The sequence below is a fragment of the Vigna unguiculata genome, chromosome 2 (genome assembly GCF_037176805.1).
Source record: "Vigna unguiculata cultivar grain cowpea cultivar isolate G323 ecotype 2 chromosome 2, ASM3717680v1, whole genome shotgun sequence".
Classification (NCBI taxonomy): domain Eukaryota; kingdom Viridiplantae; phylum Streptophyta; class Magnoliopsida; order Fabales; family Fabaceae; genus Vigna; species Vigna unguiculata.
In genome coordinates this window covers 35,451,911-35,471,969 of record NC_140793.1, presented here as the reverse complement: position 1 = coordinate 35,471,969, position 20,059 = coordinate 35,451,911, and the positions used below count along the sequence as shown (strand labels likewise).

General features: G+C 29.4%; 4 protein-coding genes across 5 annotated transcripts; 2 read left to right on the top strand and 2 right to left on the bottom strand.

Annotated features, from left to right (window-relative positions):
• Positions 1–135: 135 nt before the first annotated feature.
• Positions 136–3,197, top strand: LOC114166277 (mitogen-activated protein kinase homolog MMK2-like). Its single transcript, XM_028050995.2, has 6 exons — positions 136–468; positions 559–688; positions 776–913; positions 1,099–1,431; positions 2,344–2,527; positions 2,611–3,197. Exons 1-6 carry the CDS (start codon positions 311–313, stop codon positions 2,784–2,786), a joined length of 1,119 nt encoding a protein of 372 aa, XP_027906796.1. The 5' UTR covers positions 136–310; the 3' UTR covers positions 2,787–3,197.
• Positions 3,198–7,510: 4,313 nt separating this feature from the next.
• On the bottom strand, positions 7,511–8,300 carry LOC114173101 (protein SPIRAL1-like 5). The gene is made up of 2 exons (XM_028057325.2): positions 7,927–8,300; positions 7,511–7,841 (listed from the first exon to the last, which is right to left on the bottom strand). The coding sequence occupies exons 1-2, from the start codon at positions 8,128–8,130 to the stop codon at positions 7,767–7,769; spliced, it is 279 nt and encodes a 92-aa protein (XP_027913126.1). The 5' UTR covers positions 8,131–8,300; the 3' UTR covers positions 7,511–7,766.
• Positions 8,301–16,690: 8,390 nt separating this feature from the next.
• Positions 16,691–18,253, top strand: LOC114174639 (uncharacterized). Its single transcript, XM_028059466.2, has 3 exons — positions 16,691–16,829; positions 17,498–17,600; positions 17,748–18,253. Exons 2-3 carry the CDS (start codon positions 17,525–17,527, stop codon positions 17,918–17,920), a joined length of 249 nt encoding a protein of 82 aa, XP_027915267.2. The 5' UTR covers positions 16,691–16,829; positions 17,498–17,524; the 3' UTR covers positions 17,921–18,253.
• Positions 17,699–19,352, bottom strand: LOC114173096 (Nuclear transport factor 2 (NTF2) family protein). Of its 2 annotated transcripts, XM_085669659.1 has the most exons (7): positions 18,934–19,352; positions 18,724–18,838; positions 18,539–18,620; positions 18,414–18,465; positions 18,249–18,303; positions 17,990–18,164; positions 17,699–17,900 (listed from the first exon to the last, which is right to left on the bottom strand). In XM_085669659.1, the coding sequence occupies exons 1-7, from the start codon at positions 19,309–19,311 to the stop codon at positions 17,891–17,893; spliced, it is 867 nt and encodes a 288-aa protein (XP_085525785.1). In that variant the 5' UTR covers positions 19,312–19,352; the 3' UTR covers positions 17,699–17,890. The 2 variants fall into 2 exon arrangements, with proteins under 2 accessions (XP_085525785.1, XP_027913119.1); XM_028057318.2 differs by having other exon boundaries at positions 17,699–18,164.
• Between the last annotated feature and the right edge of the window lie 707 nt (positions 19,353–20,059).

Sequence of the window (20,059 nt, the reverse complement as noted above, 5' to 3'; positions counted from 1 at the left end):
AAGCGTGATTTAAAGTATAACATGCATTAAACACGGAAACTAAATTAGTTTTTTTCAATTAAAGATAGTTAGGTGAAGAACAAGATTGATTAAAATATGTTGGTTGTGCATTTCATCCCTCGACATTAATATTTAATAGTACACACAAGTTGGAGAAATTGAATTGGAGAAAGAGCAAGGAATAATTAATGTGAAACAGAGGAGTGGTTTTTGAATTTCAAAATAAATGAGTGGGTTCACATGAGGGATTTTCAGAAGCAATAATCAGAGAGAGAGATTTTGCAGTGCGTGGTTGAACGTTAATTTGAAGATGAGTAGCAAAGGAAAAGAGGAAGAGGGGATTAAGAGGGTTATGATCCATGGAGGTCGATACGTGCAATACAACGTTTATGGAAACTTGTTCGAGCTACCCTCCAAGTTTGTTCCTCCTCTTCGTCCCATCGGAAGGGGCGCATACGGCATCGTTTGGTATCTATACCCAACAAACCCTTTTCCCTTCTTCTTCTACTTTACTTCGATTAATGGTACCTTACTCGCTATTCTTTTCTTTGTTTTCAGTGCTGCTGTTAATTGTGATACGCATGAGGAAGTTGCCATAAAGAAGATTGGTAACGCCTTTGACAACATCATTGACGCTAAACGGACTTTGAGGGAGATTAAGCTCCTTCGCCACATGGACCATGAAAATGTATTTTCACTTCTCTCTTTTCAGACTAAGAATCTCTTCTTGTTTATATTTCTGTTTCTCTGTTTATTAATCATTGTTCTTTCGCAGATAATTGCTGTTAGGGATATCATACGACCTCCAAGAAAGGATACCTTCAATGATGTTTACATTGTGTATGAATTGATGGACACTGACCTTCACCACATTATTCGTTCTGACCAACCTCTGAACGATGACCATTGTCAGGTTTCCCTCTATTCCGATCGTTGCCTTCTTTTTTTTCTTTTGCATTGCATTCATATTTTCTATAAAAAGAATCACAAAGAATCCACATTCGTTCTGTTGCTAACATATTTTGAAGTGATCAAGTCAACCCATGTAGCTTAAATAAATTAAGCATGGTAGTAATGTTTTTTGTGAAATTTGTGCAGTACTTTTTGTATCAACTGTTACGGGGGCTGAAATATGTGCACTCTGCTAATGTCTTGCACCGAGATCTTAAGCCCAGTAATTTGCTTCTGAATGCGAACTGTGACCTTAAAATTGCTGACTTTGGTTTGGCAAGGATAACATCCGAAACGGATTTCATGACGGAGTATGTGGTAACCCGGTGGTACCGTGCCCCGGAATTGCTCCTCAATTGTTCGGAGTACACCTCTGCAATTGACGTTTGGTCTGTTGGTTGCATATTTGGTGAAATTTTGACCAGGGAACCCTTGTTTCCTGGGAAAGATTATGTTCATCAACTAAGGCTTATAACGGAGGTATGGATTATGCTGCTTCCTCTTGAAATTACAAGTTGTTGAAGCTTTCTAAATAATGTACTGCACTACCTCTCTGTCATTAGTCTCTTGGTTGTAATTTTTTTCCTTCTTAAGAAACATGTTTACACTTATGAACCTGTTTCCTTTGACCTTCCAGACATGCTTAATACTCCCAATTCTAAGTTTCTGGAAACATAAAGCCATTGGTTTTCATTGTGTATTCCTTGTTTTCTAACCCTTACCATCACCGCTTGTTATTAGCTAGATCAGTTAACTTTGTGAATTGGATTCTCGGAGGTTTTCTGACTCTGATTGCATAGAAATAGAAAAATCTATGTTTGTCCAGAAATGGCACCCTTCACTGTAATAACCACGCAGTTAAAATTTCCTTCCGGTTTCATTGTTTATTTTCCATTCTAGTTATTAGTATTACTAATTGAATAGTGTCATTCCTACATTTTCTTACAACACTTTCACAACATTTTTTTCTTCTTCTTCTTTTATCTCTGTGCAATTAGCCATTTTATTCCACACTTCGGTCTCTTCTCATATTGACTTTCTCCTTGTTGTGGAAATCAGAGTGAAAAATGATTTGGAAATAACGTTACTCTTGCTAATTTACTATTGTTGATAGCTGGAAGGAAAGAATCCTTCATGTTATGATAAGCCAATATCTTTAGCATCGTCGTTGTTTCATTTATAAACTAGCGTATTCTTCTGCGTGACATAAATCCCTGTAATATCTATCCAGCCCTTCTGCCCTTTCGACACCAGGGAATAACTGAAGGTTTATACTTCCATCTTGAATATGTCATTGTTAAAAAATGGAAGGATTGCATAAGCTGATTTTGAAGTTATGTGTAAATTAGTTGTAACCTGACACTCTTGTTATGTTTTCCTTTTGCTTAAAAGTTATTAGGTTCACCAGATGATGCCAGTCTTGCATTTCTCCGAAGTGAAAATGCTAAAAGATATATTCGGCAGCTTCCCCGTTATAGGAAGCAAAATTTCTCGGCTAGATTCCCAAGTATGTCTCCTGAGGCATTGGATTTACTGGAGAAGATGCTTGTCTTTGATCCCAACAAACGCATTACAGGTATGCCTCATGAATTATGTTTCAAGGATGTATTTTTAGTTTTCTTATTTGTTTGTATTGTAATATTTCATTATTTCCTCCAGTTGATGAAGCACTGAGTCACCCGTATCTTTCATCACTTCATGACATCAATGATGAACCAGTTGGTCCTGGGCAATTCAATTTTGATTTTGAGCAGCCAACATGCAGTGAAGAGCACATCAAGGAGCTCATCTGGAGGGAATCAGTGAAATTCAATCCTGATCCACCCAGTCAGTAATTCTTTCTTGAACAAGTGATTCATATGATACAATGTGACCAGATCAAGAGGGAAACAAAGAGAAATGATGGGGGTGTAACGTGTGAAATTAGTATTTCATCACTATTCCTTCTTATTAGGATAAATGTACCATGATACACCTTTTCACTTAAATACAGTGTCTGTCGTCCACTATTCAGATTAGTTGTTATGTACAGAAATTCAGGATACAAACCAAAATGAGTAATGATTAGAAATCAATTGTCAGGGTTTAGGAAAACAATTAAGATGTGAGTCTGTCATGGAGCCTTTTGCTTATTATTTATCATTAATTTTTTGTTCTGGTTTAAATGTTTGGATCTAGCACCATAGTGTGTATTGTTGTTTCATGGCTACGCTAGTTCAATATACCAGAGTTCTATATTCCTGTTATACTTAAGAGTTGGACTAACAATGTTAATCTTACGATGAGACTATTTTCAAAGGCCATAGTGGAACATTGAAGGTTCAATGGCTAAGCTATTTAGTAATTTGCAAAGCCTTAGAATTAGACAGAGACAGACCAATAGATAAACAATTTTTATATAGTTCTCATCTTTGTAAGTGTGTATATGTATCATGTATGCACTTGAAAATAATAGTAACAAATAACAAATAAAAATCATTATTGTACAATAAAAAAACATTTAGTATATTTCATCAACTTACTTCTTCAATAAGATAATATAATCTATTTATCTATCTTTTTAGGTCATGATTATATTTTACTTTACATAATAGATTGACACGTTAATTACATCATAGATGTGTTTTTTCACCATCTTTTGATAGTGTTTTTAATTCAACATCTTATATTGGACTTTTTTGCAACAAATTTTTGTTCAACAACTTATCTTGGACTTTTTGCAGCAAATTTTTTTCTCCGTAAAAAATAAACAGACAATATAGAAAATTTTGAACAAAAATACTTAATGACATCTATGTAGTCATAAAATGTAGAAGTTGTTTCATTTGATCTAAACCATAGACTATATATATTATTTATTGCAATGTGTAAATGATGGTCTAATGCTAAATTTTTAAACAATACTTCATTCTGAACATATTTATTTTATATATAATTCATTAAAATAATATTTTTAACTATTTTTATCTAATAAATATGTTTCCAAAATTTGAAAATATAGCAATTTTTGTCTTTAATTTCTATAAACAAATTATTAGTTTTTATCATATCCAATTAAATGGTGTGCTTTACTATGCTATTACACGTTAATTCTTAAGTCCTAGCAAATGGATTGTAATTGCATCATTATGTTAAATACTAACTCCAAAATCTAATATTTCTTTATGGGATTCAAAATAGAAAATATTTAATTAATTCGGATGTTAAAATCAAATTACTATTGGCCTTTTAATGTAAAGCTAGTAAATAGAACAAAAAAATACTATTATTATTTAGGGTTTCTTCTGGAAATTTTTTGTAAGTGTTTTCGAGAAGAAAAAAGAAAAAAAAAACTTTTTTTAATATCAAAATTAAAATTAGTTCGTACATAAATTATCATTTATTTTTTGTAATCTTAATCTAATTTTTTTTTTTTTTTACAAATTGACTTATTTATTTTGATTTTTAGGGAAGTTTATTTTATTTATTTTTATTTCTTTAAAGGATTTACAAAAAACAAAAATCAACAATCTGATTCTTAATACTTCATTGGATTATTTTACTTCATCAAATGTATATTATTTAATTTAAAATATAAGTAAAACTATAATATTTTTGAAATAACTATTGTTTAGTTATATTTTAGTCTTTCAATATAAAGTAACAAATGTATAATTTTTTTAGTTTTAGTTTTAACAGTTTAAGTGTGAGTTTGATCTGCATTGATCAGGAAAGAATATGAAGAGCCATACATAAAAAAGAAGGAAAAAAATAAACATACATACATATATCTTAATCTTCCAACACCTATTTAACACTTAATAAAAAATTAATATATATTTTTGTATGTTCTTCATCTCAATTTATTTTATATTTTTAAAATATATTTTTTTCGCTGTTGAAAAGATAAACACTAAAAATGTATGTCTGGTTATCATCATCAAAAAAGAATACACATATATACACCCATTGTCTTTCCTATATCCTAATTTTATCTAATATTTAATGAAAAACTGTAATTATAATGACAAGAAGTGTAATAATGAGTATGACTATACAATGCAGTCGCTAAAATAATTGTAAAAATTTTGAAATGTTCAATATACAGTATTCAGTTAGTCTAAAATTGCATGATAAACCAAAATTAAAATTGCTACTAATTTTTTTATGATCGATAATCATGTCTAAAGCCAATCCATAACAGACTCCAAATTTAAATGCCACGAAGCAATAAAAAATCCAAGAAACGAACACATAAACACTATGAACTGCAATAAATTTTGACAAAAATAACTACTTAAAATCATACACACTAGTCACAACATCGTAAAGAACCAGATAAAGATTCATATCAACTTGATGAAAGATCAAGATTTTCTGAAAAAATATTCAAGGTAAACCAAGTTTATGCAGAATGTTTTCCTGTGAATGCCATAGAACATCAATGAGGAAAAGAAGAGAAAGAGAATGAGAAAAATGATAATCCCCATGAAATGCTATTATGAATCTATGAAGAGAAGACTATGTATAACACTGAAGATTAAAGGAAAATTTTCAAGGATTGAATTGATTAATCTTGTTCACTGATTATCCATTATAATGGTTTCCGACAAGTTGCTGAAGAGACAGTGGTAATATGAGCCCCAACTGTCCCAACCCAACATATTCCTGAACAGACACTCCTTGTCTTCTATTTATCACAGTGACACGATATTTCACGTGCAATCTTTCCTTCTTTCATCTTTTTCCTCAAACCTGGGTCCATTCATATGTTCATTTAGTACTTAGTTTTATTCGAAGTTGGAGCAAGTTAAGCCACACAACATAAAGTCATAATTATCACTCAATTAATTTGCTGTTAAACAATCACACACCAAGCCAGCTATTAGTCCACTTAAGCACCTCCTATATTTATTTTCCAATTTTTATTTTCATGTTCAACATATATATCAAGGGCATATTTATGTAAAACATGTACTACAGCACCTTCCTCTCTACTTCATGAAATCAACTGCATAACCACTCTCGTTATATATAATCTAATGCAAAAATTTATAATACCTGTGATAGCATAAAATCAGTTTTATTCTGCCAAACTCAATAGCTTTTAAAATATTTATCTTAAACATCATAACAATAGTATTGACTTTTGATTGAATGATCATATAAAAAAAGTTATATTGATGGTAAATATATTATTAAACCAGTAAATAATTATTAAAGCAGTAAAACCAGTAGCAATATTCATTAAATATAAACTAAGATATCTCAGAAATTTTGTGATTTAATATAAACTCGAGACTTTAATAAAGTGATTTCTAAAAGAGTGGTATTTTATAGATTTTCGTGATAAGAATGTATATATATAGTATGCTTTTATTTCTAAAATATTCAACTTCTTTTGTTATTTTTCTTCTATCACCAAAATGTTTAGAAGGTTTATTCTTAGATAGTCATGTATTAGTTAAATGCTTATATAATACTGAATAGATGAATAGAGTCGCTATCTTTTATAAGAAAAAAAAAACACAGGAAAGAAGGTTTAAGCCGTGAAAGACACAAATGATTTTTACAATAACTACATGAGATTTTTTACATTATCAATATAATATTTTTATATCTATATTTAACAAATAAATCACTGATATAAATACTGTAAATTAATTATATCAGTTGTGTGTTAAATTATATAAATAGTACACATCTAAGATTAAGAATATGGGTTCACATTTGCATGAACAAATTTGGAGCATAAACTCCCCTACAAAACTGTTATCTACCATATTACCATAACATATATATTACAATTTGGCTTTGGACAAAAGAATATTATATTTTGAAGATGGTGCGTTAAGAATCATGGAAGAATTAAATGCTAAAAGAGAAGGGTTTATAACTTACATTAGAAAAAAAAAATTCTAGCTTCTAATTTCCTGGGAAAAACAAGGTAAATGGAAATAAATTGACGACAATTAAATTTTACTTGGCACTATCGGTCTCCTTTCTCTCCTATGTCCAAGAGTGAAACACAAAAAGGACAAGTTCTTTGAACATGTCAAAACACCGTCACCATGTTCTTTCTCTTTCTATTACCAAAATGCAGAAAAATTATAAACATGTAGTACTCGAATCAGGACACATACTTTAAATGAAGTAAATAGCACACATAATCTCAAATGGGAAAGAAATTGTGTGAAGTTTACCATTTTCTGAAATAAATGATAGGGGAGGAAATCTGCAGAAAGAAGAAGTACCCCTACTTAAAGTACAGTTCTTTTGCAACTTCTAATTCTTTAATTTGAAGTATATAGTAGTACTGAGAACAAGAATAAACTCTTATTAATTAAAACAATTAACAAAGTTGTTTGTCACTGAAGAATATCTAAATCTACCAACATATAAAAACAAATCCCTGATCATCATAATTAAGACATAAAACTAAACAAAATTGAAGTAAATCCTGTCTGTATTCAATCAGAAAGCTATGAAACGAATGATTTTCTATCTCTAACTTTCTTAATTAGTGAACTGAATATAAATATATGGTTAAAGATGCTAGCTAAAGATCAGTCATAGAACATAAATAAAATTATACAAAGTTTCTTATTGAAGTAGCAGAAAAAGCACACACTAAGCACACACTAGTTTATTTTTCACTCACATGACCCACATTATTCACTCACTTGTATTCACTCACATGATTTTTGTTATTTTATTTCTTTTTACATTGTAATAAAATGAAATTATAATGGATTCACTCAAACCCCACACAGATAACTATTGATTCTTCTTGTCAGAAGCAGCAGTACTATCAATCAATGTCGGAGAATGAAATATCACTTATCTCCAAACAAGTATCCAAGCGATGAATGACCACCGGGTACCGATTTGACTTTTGTTGATGGACGATCCTGTGATGTATATATAGAGAAAAATTATATTAACGAAATAAGCATAATTATGAAGGTTGATAAAATGGGAGATTATATATCTTACAGTTACAATGTTTCCCAGTTGAGATCGGTTGTTGGTGACAACAAGTTGGGTGTTAGGAGGATTAACAGTGGTGTTGTCGATTTCAACGCCGTAGGGTGGTAACGGAAGTGTTGTTGTGGGTTGAGCTTCATTTCGCTGTTCTTCTGACCCAAATAGATACCCCAAAGAGCTCTGTCCACCACCGGAACTTTCACCTCTACTCATGGCGCACGCAATTCCCTTCAAGATCTTTCACTCACAACAACATTAACCCTAGATATCTCTATCTATCTATCTATCTTTATATATACCCGCTGGTGCTGTTTGTTGTCTGCTGAAGCAAAGTATGAAAATACAGTAAAATGGTGCAGATGATGTGATAATGCACTGTACCTAATTGCGCATTATTGCCTTTATCATACACTTAAATATGTATTCTTACTACAACAAAGTATAATAACACTGAATGGTTTTCTCCGTGGGAATATTATATATATGAAAGGTAGGAATTTTATGACTGCTTTAATCATTTGTATACAAGAAACTAAACATGCTTTTTCTTACTGCGGAAAGACCGAGAAAAAGAAACCCTTTATAGTTTAGCCGAAAGTATGTAACTACAGTGTTCCAACGATGGATCAGTTTTTTTATTCAGCTATACATGTCAGTAGCCTCTTAATGTCAAAATAGGTTTCGATCGGTCAATCCGGTCATTACAAATTAAAGTCGAGTTCATCACATTTTGAGCCGGATTAGATCGAAAAAAATTTAAATTTTTCAAAGATAGGTTGAACTCAATCCGGCTCACTTAATCCACGGGTTAAATGGGTTCGAGCTGGATTGAAAGTGGGTTGACCCACTTAACTCACCAACATTTTTTTATAATTTTTTATAATTTATTTTAATAATTATTTACTACTCTAATTATATAGGTTCATAATTTCACATTTTTAAATGCTAGAATGCTGCTCAATAATATTTATATAGTTGAATGTTTAATTAATTTGATTGTCAAGTTACAAGTTATAAACGTTGATACTTTAATCTTTAACTATAATCTTCATAATAAATTACTCAAACAACTGTCTTACAAGCAAATTTTTCTAAATTAGCATTACAAAAATGTGTAGTTTTTTTATTTATATTTTGTTGAATAACATAACAGAAAATGTGTAATATTAGTCATGTTTTCTTGGACTATATGGACACTTTTTTTGGAAACAATTTATCATATATTGGTGGTAAGAATGATGAAGATATTGGTTATTGATTTTACTGTGATTGTCATCTCATGGGTTGTTTAAAAAATTATTTAAATATTTGAATACTTAAAAATAAATAAATAGATTTTTTTTATGTGGGTTGGTGAGCCAATCCACTTAACCCACCAACTTGTGGTGGATTGAGTCGGATTGCAAAATTTCTGGTTCACCATAAAGTGAGTCGGGTTGGGTTCACTCATTTACAACCCGGCTCGTGGTAAACTAACCTGTGTAAACTAAATTGACTCACTTTGACATGTCTATATCATATTTTCGCTGAATTATAAGTAAGAAAATTATAATTTAATTCCTTTGTAGACAATTACATTAAATACTACACCAAATGTCATCTGAAAATTGCTCAGTTATCATTGTTTTCTTTTAGAATAGTGTTATAAATAATAACACTCTAGTTAGTGTAACAACCCTCATAGAATGAAAGTGCATATATACTCGTAAACCCAAGTATCAAACTAACTATTTTTAGTTAGTTAGTTATCATTGTTTTCTTTTAGAATAGTGTTATAAATAATAACACTCTAGTTAGTGTAACAACCCTCATAGAATGAAAGTGCATATATACTCGTAAACCCAAGTATCAAACTAACTTGTTGAACTATTTTTAGTTAGTGCATTCAATTAAGTGATGTCTAATTGTAATTGATTATCTTTATCACATAATATAAGTGCTACTTATATTTTATTTGACTTTTTTTAAGAATGAGCAGTCTTTGATTTCTAGCAAATATTCTTTAATTTTATCTCTCAAAAGATTCCGATATCATCAATAGTTCTTTACACTATTGTGTACAATTTATTAAATGTTTGTGTATGTATAGAAACTCAAGTAATTATCTCAAGTGAGATCAACATGGTACTTCTAATTTCTTTTATATATCTAATTATTTACACCATAAATGAATGTCGGAGAAAAAAATAGCTATTTTAAAAAACACAAAAATTGTGTATCAAACACGACCACCATAATTAATAAAAACGTTCAAATAATAAAAAAAAACTTAAAATTATCTTAAATACATATGAAGTATAATCTTAATTAAAAAAATCTTTCAATGAATGCTACTTAAAATTTATACCTAAAAGTATTCTTCATATATCATATACTATAAGCAATGGTATTAAAATATATATATATATATATATATATATATATATATATATATTCAAATTTAAACTTTTTAGATGTAGCATGTTCAACTCTCTTAGACGTAGTCGAGTTAAATTTCTTTGTTGATGTTATGCATATAGTTAATAAGTGAGTTATAACATACAATATTGCTGCGTAATTATTTATTTTTAATCAAAAGTTAATAAAGTGATGGATTGTTAAGAGATAAGAAGAATATTAAAGTTGAAGCTTTGTGATTCAGGTGGACCAGCAAGTAGGTTAAGTGTCAAATATCACATAACCATTCATTAATAATCTACAACCACACATGTTCCTTAATTAATTACCCTTAATCCTCCTCTCTCTACCTTTTTTTCATTAAAGAAAACTAGTGTTCTTCCCCATGGATGTGTACTGTAAACAAAGCTAATGTCAAAAAAACCATCATTTTAAACATGGAAATTTTAACGAGACAGAGAAGGATTTATAATCTTTTGTGGAATATAATAATATTAGAGAGAGGATACAAAATATAAATTAATATACCAAACACACAAGAAAAAGTTATCGTGTGCCCGATACTATCTTAAAGTGATCTCGTACTTTGTATATTTTAGTGATAATTATTACTTTTACTCTCTCTCTCTATATATATATATATATTGTTTTTATGATGTGATAATAAACTATTTAATTGTGGATTTTCTTAAGTTTTTATATTTTTAGAAATAAGTTTGATCTATTGAGTTTTTTTTATTTGAGTTTTGATTCTCTTATTTTCTTTTGTATATTTGTTAATTTTTTTAATATACATATTATTAGGAGAGAGCCGCTGACTATTAATATACAAAATGGCAACCTATTTGGAATGTCATATTTTTATAATTTATAATGATGTTTTCCTATGATAAAAGAAAATGATATTTTTATATTATTTACTATTCATTTTATTTTTTATTATATTTAAGTTTTTTTATACTAATCACATTAACAAAGAAATGTCAACAAATTTTAATTCAATAAATATAATCTTAACTTGCTTGATATAATATGAGATCAGTTTTTCTTCAATGTCGACCAAGATGATAGTATTTTGTTAATGAAATGAAGAAACTATCTAAAATAATAAATTTTGAGTTGTATAAATTGATAAAATTAATAACTGCACCGAACATTTAGAAATTGTAAACATTTTTTTAAAGATGATTTTTAATATAATAAATTAAGTATCGACTCAAGCTCTGTTTTACTAAAAAAAGAAAATGCTTTAATCGATGTTTTTGTAAAAGTAGAAAGCTAATATTCAGTAAAAAGAAATGGACAGGAATTTTAGGAAGTAGAGGTCGAATTCTTTTACTCTAAACTTTTCCTCAAATCTTCTCATCGTAAATATTTAACAATAACGACATAGTCCTCATTTAATTTGTAACTTTGTTATAACTATTTTGATGTTAAGTTACTTTAAAAACTTATTTAATATTATAAATGTTTATAAAGTGACTTTTAAAATAAAAATAATTTAATGTAATATTTTAAAGTATGAGTGTTGATCAATACTCTTTAATATCTTTAGAATTTTAGTTTGGTTTTGATGAATTACTTTTAAATAATATTGTAATTTTCTTTTTTCTGTTTTCATGTGTCAATGTTAATGAAAAATTCATTAGTTTTGAGTTTATGTAAGTTGAATTCATTCCATTGTGCACAATCAATCATGCTTTACCATAAGTTTTTTATTTTTTAAATTAGGGTTAAATATGTTTTTAATCGCTGAACTTTGACTTAAATTAAAATTTGTTCATGTTATAAATTTTAATATATTTTTTTCCTTAAACTTTAAAAATAAATGAATATAGTATTTTTAACCCAGTAAGATCAAATATTTTTTGTGTTAAATGTGTTTCATGTATAATTTGAGTTGTTTATACTGTTTGACACATCCATATTTCAATGTCTGTTGAAAAATGTATTTGATACGTCAAAAAAATTTAACATAATTAAGTTAAAAGAATTATATCTATTTATTTCTAAAGTTTAAGACCAAAATGAATCAAAATATCGGATAAAGAAGAATTTTAATTTCGTGTAAAAGTGAATATATTTGAATCGGTGTATGATTTTTTTTTTTTGTGTTTTCTAGATTTTATTAATTAAAAAAAAAGTTTTTTTTTTAAAATATCAATTAACTTTCTTGTGACACAGGCCTGTTTTTCTTTACTATATAAAAATATTTAATCTAATGTTATTTAATCGTCTTATATAATTAGCTTATGAATCATTCAATATGTAAAATAAAAATATTAAACATTTTATAAGCTCGTAGACATGGAGTTTATTATTTATAAGAATAAAGGTTTAATTGTTAATCCCATTGTTACTATTAATAAAAATTAATGTCATTTCAATACTTTATCTTAGCTATGAAATTCAAAAGGAATAAGAAAATAGACAATAGTAACACTTATAACAAATTCCTTATAATCTTGTGATGTTTTAAAAGTTAGATAACAATATTTATAATCTTTCTATGGAAAATATTTAATGTTAAAAATTATGTCTCATTCGATTAAACAAGTTATTCAGTATTTCAATTAGCTCAGTTTTAAAATTAATCAATTTTACTAATTTTACAAGAGATTGTTTAAAATAAGTAAAAAAACATTTTTACAATTGTTATAAAAATCCATTTAAAAATAATATTTTAATAACAATGGCTTTATAATTTTTATATATTAAATAATTACGTATATTTATATGAAATAAATAAATTGTCAATGTCATTAAGGAGAAGTTGCATTGCCATGGGATGTGTCTAAAAGAAGTTGATGCCATATATCATAAAATATTTTTGCAGTGTGTCCTAAAGAAGTTGATGATCATGCACTAACTACGTTTTTTTCTAAAATTATCGTAGGAAAGTTATTATTCGTCGATTCAAAGAAGTACAACAAAAACTATGCTACTTGGGGGCATTGTCTTTTCATCATTAGTTCGACATAATCATGAGCTTTTGAATCTAGTTAATAATATTTAGGTTGCTGACTATTGATTAGAAGAAGGTCAATAGAGTATTTTTATTTTAATAATAATCTTTATGGTCTTGATGTAAATGCTTGAAAATGGCATGACATAAGAAAAACTTAATTTTTTTTTTTTACTTTTTCCTAATGTTTTAGAAGACAATTTAATTTTGTATATTGTTAAAATAAATTTTTTGAATTTTGAAATAATAAAAAAATGAAAATAAAGGGTATGAGACATAAAGAGTGAAATAATGGGTGGTGTTGCACTTGAATATGAATGGACCCACATGACATGTATTCCTTTGGAAAAAGATGAGAAGATTAAAAAGAAGCCACAAAGCTCCATTGACAGGGTTCGGTTGGTAGGGATCTTGTAGGACCTATCATCCTTTCCAAATTAAGCCATGTCTTAGAGTCTAAATTCTAATTATGTTAAATGTGTGACATAAACAAAAAATATTATAAATAATTTTATATCTTTCACATTCGAAGGGTGAATTTGAAATTCTAAACACAAAACCAAACACTTTTAATTTCATATATATATTTGTGAGATCTTTTCAATTAATGCAAACATTAAGAATAAAGTTATTTTAGTTTATATATCACAACAAAAGCATCATTAAATTATATGTGTTTTTTAAATTATTTTTAATTTTTTAATATCAAAGTTTATTAACCTTGTCTCTATATTTTAAATTAAAAGATATATATATATATATATATATATATAAAAGTTAATATTTTAAAATTTTAATTAATTTTCTTATTCACTGTATTATTTTTTAGAAAAATAACAACAAAAAACGATGGAAGAATAATTTGGTTCAAGTAGATCATAGAAGAAAATAAACGTTGTACTTTGGAAAAGAATTAGGGCATGTAATTTAATATCTGATTTATTTTCTTAAAGTTCATATAAAGTATGCAACTTTTTATCCGTGTCCTTAAAAGTAGAAACATGTTAGAACCTCACAATGACAAAAATAAATAAATAGTTAATAAATAAACTTTAATAACAAATTATACTTATTCATAAATTTTAAAATCAAATTAAAATATTTTTAAATAAAATATATAAAAGAATATTTATAGAATAATAAGAAAAAATATTTTATTTATAAAAGAATAATTAAAATGTATTAACTAACTTATCAAAGAAAAACTTGTTCCTATCCGACTCAAGTCTGTCCGGCAGCTATCGCGTTCCTGAGATATTATCTGCGCTTTGGAGCGTTGAGCTTCGTCACAATTCTTAAAAGACGTCTCAATATCAGAGGATGGAGAGATGAAAGAGTATTTAAACTCCCCAATTGAAGGCAAGGGGAGTTGTCGGTCCTCATGGTGGGTGCCAATGTTCCAATTCGACCCAAGTTTGTCCGACAACTAGAGATGTCAATATGGATTTCAATCGTGAGCCAACCCGGCTTACCATGGGTTTGAGCCGAGTTGGGTTGAGAAAAAAATCAATTTTTTTCAAAAGTGGGTTAAACTCAACCTGACTCACTTAACCCACGTGTTAAATGAGTTCGAGTTGGGTTGAAGGTGGTTGACCCACTTAATCCACCAATATTTTTTTACAATTTTTTTTTAATAATTATTTACTACTCCTACTTATATATGTTCGTAATTTTATATTTTTAAATAATAGGATGTTGTTCAATAATATTTGAATACTTTAAATGTTTAATTAATTTGATTACCAAATTATTTACATTGATATTTTAATCAAAACTATAATTAATTGCGAACTATGTTTCACAATTAAGTAATTAAGAAGGTCTTCAAGTTTTCTAATAATAATAATATTTACATTCCGATTCATATGAAAGTGAATACATTCTCTCATTTTGTTGTTAGAAAAAGACTAATAAGAATGAAGCTTGGGGATAATAAATAGTAATACATACCGTTCCAAAAGATCTGGATACTATACCCCCACCTACCCCATAATTTATATCTAAACCAACATATACTAACATTTCTATACTATTACAAAATATGAATAAAAGGAAATTTTTTCACAACATAATATATTATGTTTAATTTATTCAAATTATTTAATGTTAACAATAATAATTACAATAATTAATTATTATTCAAGGAAATTGATTAACTATTGTGAAAAGAAAAACATAAAAAACAATAATAAATTTACTAACAGGAATTGCTGTTAGGATCAATCTTCAACCTACATGCTAGTGTAATCATTTTCAATAATATATCTATTTAAAAGCATTGATGATATTGAGATTTTTTAAACTATTGATTCCTTAATAATTATTGGAATAAATAAACTTTAAGAACAGCAATGAAGAAAGACAATAAACCAAGAACATTCATTGAGTGATTCATTTCTCATGGTAATCATGTATTATTTTCCACTCAACCTTTAAAATCCAAAAACATAAAAAAATAATTTAACTACTTTAAAATACTAAATAAGTAAACTAAACAATATACATTAAGCTGAATTGTGATACAGACTATTTGTAATAATTGAATTTATTACGGTAGTAGCAAGCCTTTGAATAGTGGAAATAATTAATTATGATGAGAAATACATCTTTTGTTACGTAGTTAATTGAGAAAAAAATGTATCAACCTATAGTAAAGTTAGAGCTGTTAAAATAGGTTGGAATCCACGAGATAATTCGGTCCATTACGGGTTCGGGTCGGATTAGGTTGAAAATCTTTTATAAATTTTAATACAGGTTGATTTTTTACCCGACTCACTTATAACCGGCTCATCCGATTGAACCCGTGGTGAGTTCGGTTGGCTCACCAATCCGCAAATAAAGGGTCACACAAATGTTTTTTTGTTAAGTTAGGCTTTGCATTAGGGTCATGTTAGGTTGTTTTTTTAGCCAATACATAGATAATTTGGTATTTTTGTGATTTTATTTTGTATTTGGATTGTATTGAAGTTTATTTAAAATTTAATTATAGTTATAATTTAGTTTTGACTGATTTTTTTTTTTAAATTGTATTTTTTTTTAATTAAGTGAGTCTGTGAGCCAACCTGTTTAACCTATCAACCCGTGGTGAGTCGGGTCGGGTTCAAATTTTGTTAGCTCGTTAATAAGTGAGTCGTGTTAAATTGGCTCACTAAGTAATCTGAGTTAAGTTGGCTCACTAAATGATCAACTCGTAGTGGGTCGAGTCAGGTCGGACCGGGTTATAAGTAAAGTAAAGATGTCCTCTAATTTCATTAAGGTGTTTTTCAAAAAATAACAAAAAGTAAAAAAAGTTAAATGAAAGGTCGAAGTGGAAGGTGAGTTAAATAGCAATTAGCATGGGCCTATGGTGTTACTCTGTTAGTGGTCCAGTCCAATTCATTCCAGTCCAATTTATAAAGCAGTTTGTTCAGATTCTTGAAATCTATGAAATGAAACTGAGAGATAGGAAACTTCGGGAACACTCTATTTTCCATTTTCGTTCAATCTCTTCTCCTTCCTTCAAGTCGCGTCTGTTTCTCATCCATCCTATAATACAGATTTAATCTTTTCTGTAAGTTTTCTTTTCACTTTTATCATTGCTTCACACACACACTCTTGCAAGCTTGCTATTTTCTCAATCAATTTCTTTTCATTTTTTTTACACTCTTCACCTATTCACGAGCGCCGTGTAACTGAATGCGATGGCTTGAATTGAAGCATTGATAATGTGTTTTTGTACTTATAGTCATAACACAATTGCTCTTCCTCTTTCTTTCTTTTTTTCAATAAAGAAAGTTCTTGAAATTAAAGAGTGCGAAGAATCCTATTGTTGCTCAGTACATGGTTGCGATCCTTAATTTTGTAGACAAATTTGGATCTTAAACCACTTTTTGAAACCTTGTATAAGAATTGTATGCGCCATTTCATTTAATAACTGATAAATATCAATTTTCGTTTTCTCCACTGGCTAAATCAGTTGCGTTATCGTTTGCAAAAATTCATTCCTATGTAGATGCTTTATCAGTAGTAGTCAATTTGGACGGCCATATGGATTGGATTCTGCTGTTAATATCAATTTGTGATGTGATGACACCGATAATCGATTTGTAGATGTGTTAAAACCTATTACAAAACGAGACTTCGTTTTGCATTTCCTATGTTTTTAAGTTGGTCAGATGTGTTTTTTGTCACGATGGAGTTATTCATAAATCTAAAGCATGTTTCCTTCAATCATTGCAGGTAACGGACGGTAGCTACAGAAAAAAAATGCGGGGTTCTGTTGCACTCGTGCTGCCTCCAAAATGCAAGTTCTGGCAAAAGTACTCGATGAATGGATCACGGGGTATTGTGTAATGCCTTCTATTTTTATATTGTATAGATTGTATTTTTTTAATTTCTTGGAAGCTTTTGTTCGTTTATTACCTGTTAAATTGCGCGAGCTTTATAAGATAAGGAAATTGATTTATCAAACACAATATGCTTGAAACAGGATTATTGACGACTTCAACACCTAAGAAACAAGAGGAGAATGAAGCTAGCAAAACTAGGATAAAGTTGGCTGACCCAATAGTCGCCTATAGCAAGCCTCCACCACTTCCACCTGTTATCGGACCGTTGGTTGTTCTCTCGTTGCTAGGGAGTACTGATGAAAGAGACAAGTGAAGTTATATCTAACCCTCCGGTGCTAGCAGTTCTTAAGATGAAGTATATGTTAAGTAATGTGATCCTTACTTGAAGAAAGTCTTAGAAATAAAATTCACTAGAGTGATTACAGAGCTTAGAAATCGAACAAAGAAGCTCCATAGCTTTATGTAGCCATCTAGGAGAGGATGAAGCCAACATGCTATAAATATGTTGTAAAATCTTAACATCCATGTTAGTATTACATGAGGACTTCTCAAGAACCCTGCCGGAACATGCACATGTGTATGTTAATTGAAGTTTTTTGGATGGCTAAAAGGAATTGTAAAATACAGGAACGAATACTTACACTCAGCTAGATTTGGAAAGTTGTCAAATGTCGAAGTTACGTTTTTCAATAGGGTCTGAATTTTTCAAGAGGGGACGCCAATTAAAACATATCCGAAAAAAAAAGCATCATAGATTATCATATATTAGATATATGAGATGGCGGTGCGTAAAGGAAGGGGCTTACCAAAACTATGCTTCCTGGTTTGATAGGTGATTCAATTAATACCTCAGTTCTCCTGGATTTACTTTTATTGTGAGCACATGATTTACACAAAATATAAGACTGGAGTGAATCGTTTTGCTACGTACCAAATGATGAGGTTCTTTCCCAATTTTGTTAACTTGAAGAAGGTGCAACCTCTTGTGAATGGGATCTGTTTCTCTTTCCATTCTGCCATACCACAAAGATTGTAATCAATCCCATGATCATTTGTTCTTTAGAAAACACTAAACACTAAAGAAAAAAATATAATAAATGTACGAAAGAAAATGACCCATATGCCAGTTCGCTGCTGCAGTTAAATCATCTCCCTCGAATATATGTTTCACCCTGAATTTCACATTCCGGCCCATGCATTCAGTAAGCTGTTGTAAGAAGCGCATAACTTCCTGCAATGTTATTTTTAGACTATCTAGCAGAGCTATTTACACTTTGCAATGAACCATGGCTTAGTTTTGGTAGGAAATATGGTTCTGAAACAAACCTTCTTTCCCTGGAATGGTTTGGTGAAGGCATAGTCTTCAAAGCAAGCATCTTCGGATATGCACTCATCCAATTGTCGCAGGTCTTTACCGTTGATGCTTGTGAAGTACTGATCAACAACAGTTTCTGCTGAAGAAAGAGAATTTTGCTGAGAATTGGGATCTCTTTTTGAAGCCATGGCTAAAATTCTGTTTCTACCCCAACATTTGCCCAGGACATTGTTGTTGATCGTGTGTCGTTTTATCTCTATCTTGTCTGAATACAAGCTGCATTTTGTTCTGCTGGAGGGGAACCTGATGGCGAGTCTCTTTGTGATGTTGGAGTCTATTCCCAGCCAATGGCATGAAGTTTTGGCGGCTAAATTGATCACAGCATCCATTTGTAAATTTTCTTACCCAACTATTACCATTGACGAGCAATGGCAACTCACTGACACTAATATCTTCTGCCTATGTGTCTTACTTGAGGAAAAGAACAAAGACCTTTCTCTAGCTTTAATCAAGGAATCACTCCTAGTTTGCTTAGATGCTTCATTTGTTTTGCTGTATCTGACTTGGCATGAAATCCAAGAATATGTTATCTCATTTCTTTATCCAGCTTGGAATTATTTATTCTACTATTTTACCTTGTCTATTTTGATGTGTATCTGACTGCCACTCACACTTAACCTCTCCTACCATTTACCACAGAAAAAATATTTTGATGATACTTTTGTATTTCTAAATGTATGAAAAAATTTGTTAAATGTCAAAATAATAATAAGTAATATAGGTATTGTACAATTTATTCCATTTGTCTTCGGTAGACACGTCAACTCTGAGACTGAATAAGTAAATAACAATTATTCTCTTTTTCTCATATTGGATCCAAGTCTAATCCTCATAGCCTATTGTCTCGGCCCAATAGATTGGCCTGGTCTAAATAATTGATTATATTAATATTTTCAATTATTATTTTTATCCATTTCGCAACAATCTCTTCCTTAACATTTGTCCACAAAGAATCAAATTCGTGACCTTAACTTGGTAGGATCGAGTATAGGGATTGGGATTAATCTCTCTTGTATATAAACTACACATATGATAATCTATTCATAACAGAGAAAAAAGTAAATAGAAGATATTGTT

What these genes read in the sequence shown, in the direction of transcription:
- LOC114166277 (XM_028050995.2), top strand. Translation starts at nt 311, where the DNA reads ATGAGTAGCAAAGGAAAAGAGGAAGAGGGGATTAAGAGGGTTATGATC. An exon ending in GCCACATGGACCATGAAAAT is followed by an intron (nt 689 to 775) that starts GTATTTTCACTT and finishes GTTCTTTCGCAG; the next exon opens with ATAATTGCTGTTAGGGATAT. An exon ending in TGAACGATGACCATTGTCAG is followed by an intron (nt 914 to 1,098) that starts GTTTCCCTCTAT and finishes AAATTTGTGCAG; the next exon opens with TACTTTTTGTATCAACTGTT.
- LOC114173101 (XM_028057325.2), bottom strand. Translation starts at nt 8,130, where the DNA reads ATGAGTAGAGGTGAAAGTTCCGGTGGTGGACAGAGCTCTTTGGGGTAT. An exon ending in AACTGGGAAACATTGTAACT is followed by an intron (nt 7,842 to 7,926) that starts GTAAGATATATA and finishes TATACATCACAG; the next exon opens with GATCGTCCATCAACAAAAGT.
- LOC114174639 (XM_028059466.2), top strand. Translation starts at nt 17,525, where the DNA reads ATGCGGGGTTCTGTTGCACTCGTGCTGCCTCCAAAATGCAAGTTCTGG. An exon ending in CTCGATGAATGGATCACGGG is followed by an intron (nt 17,601 to 17,747) that starts GTATTGTGTAAT and finishes TGCTTGAAACAG; the next exon opens with GATTATTGACGACTTCAACA.
- LOC114173096 (XM_085669659.1), bottom strand. Translation starts at nt 19,311, where the DNA reads ATGGATGCTGTGATCAATTTAGCCGCCAAAACTTCATGCCATTGGCTG. An exon ending in GGAAAGAACCTCATCATTTG is followed by an intron (nt 18,466 to 18,538) that starts GTACGTAGCAAA and finishes AAGTAAATCCAG; the next exon opens with GAGAACTGAGGTATTAATTG. An exon ending in CTTTCCAAATCTAGCTGAGT is followed by an intron (nt 18,165 to 18,248) that starts GTAAGTATTCGT and finishes ATGTTCCGGCAG; the next exon opens with GGTTCTTGAGAAGTCCTCAT.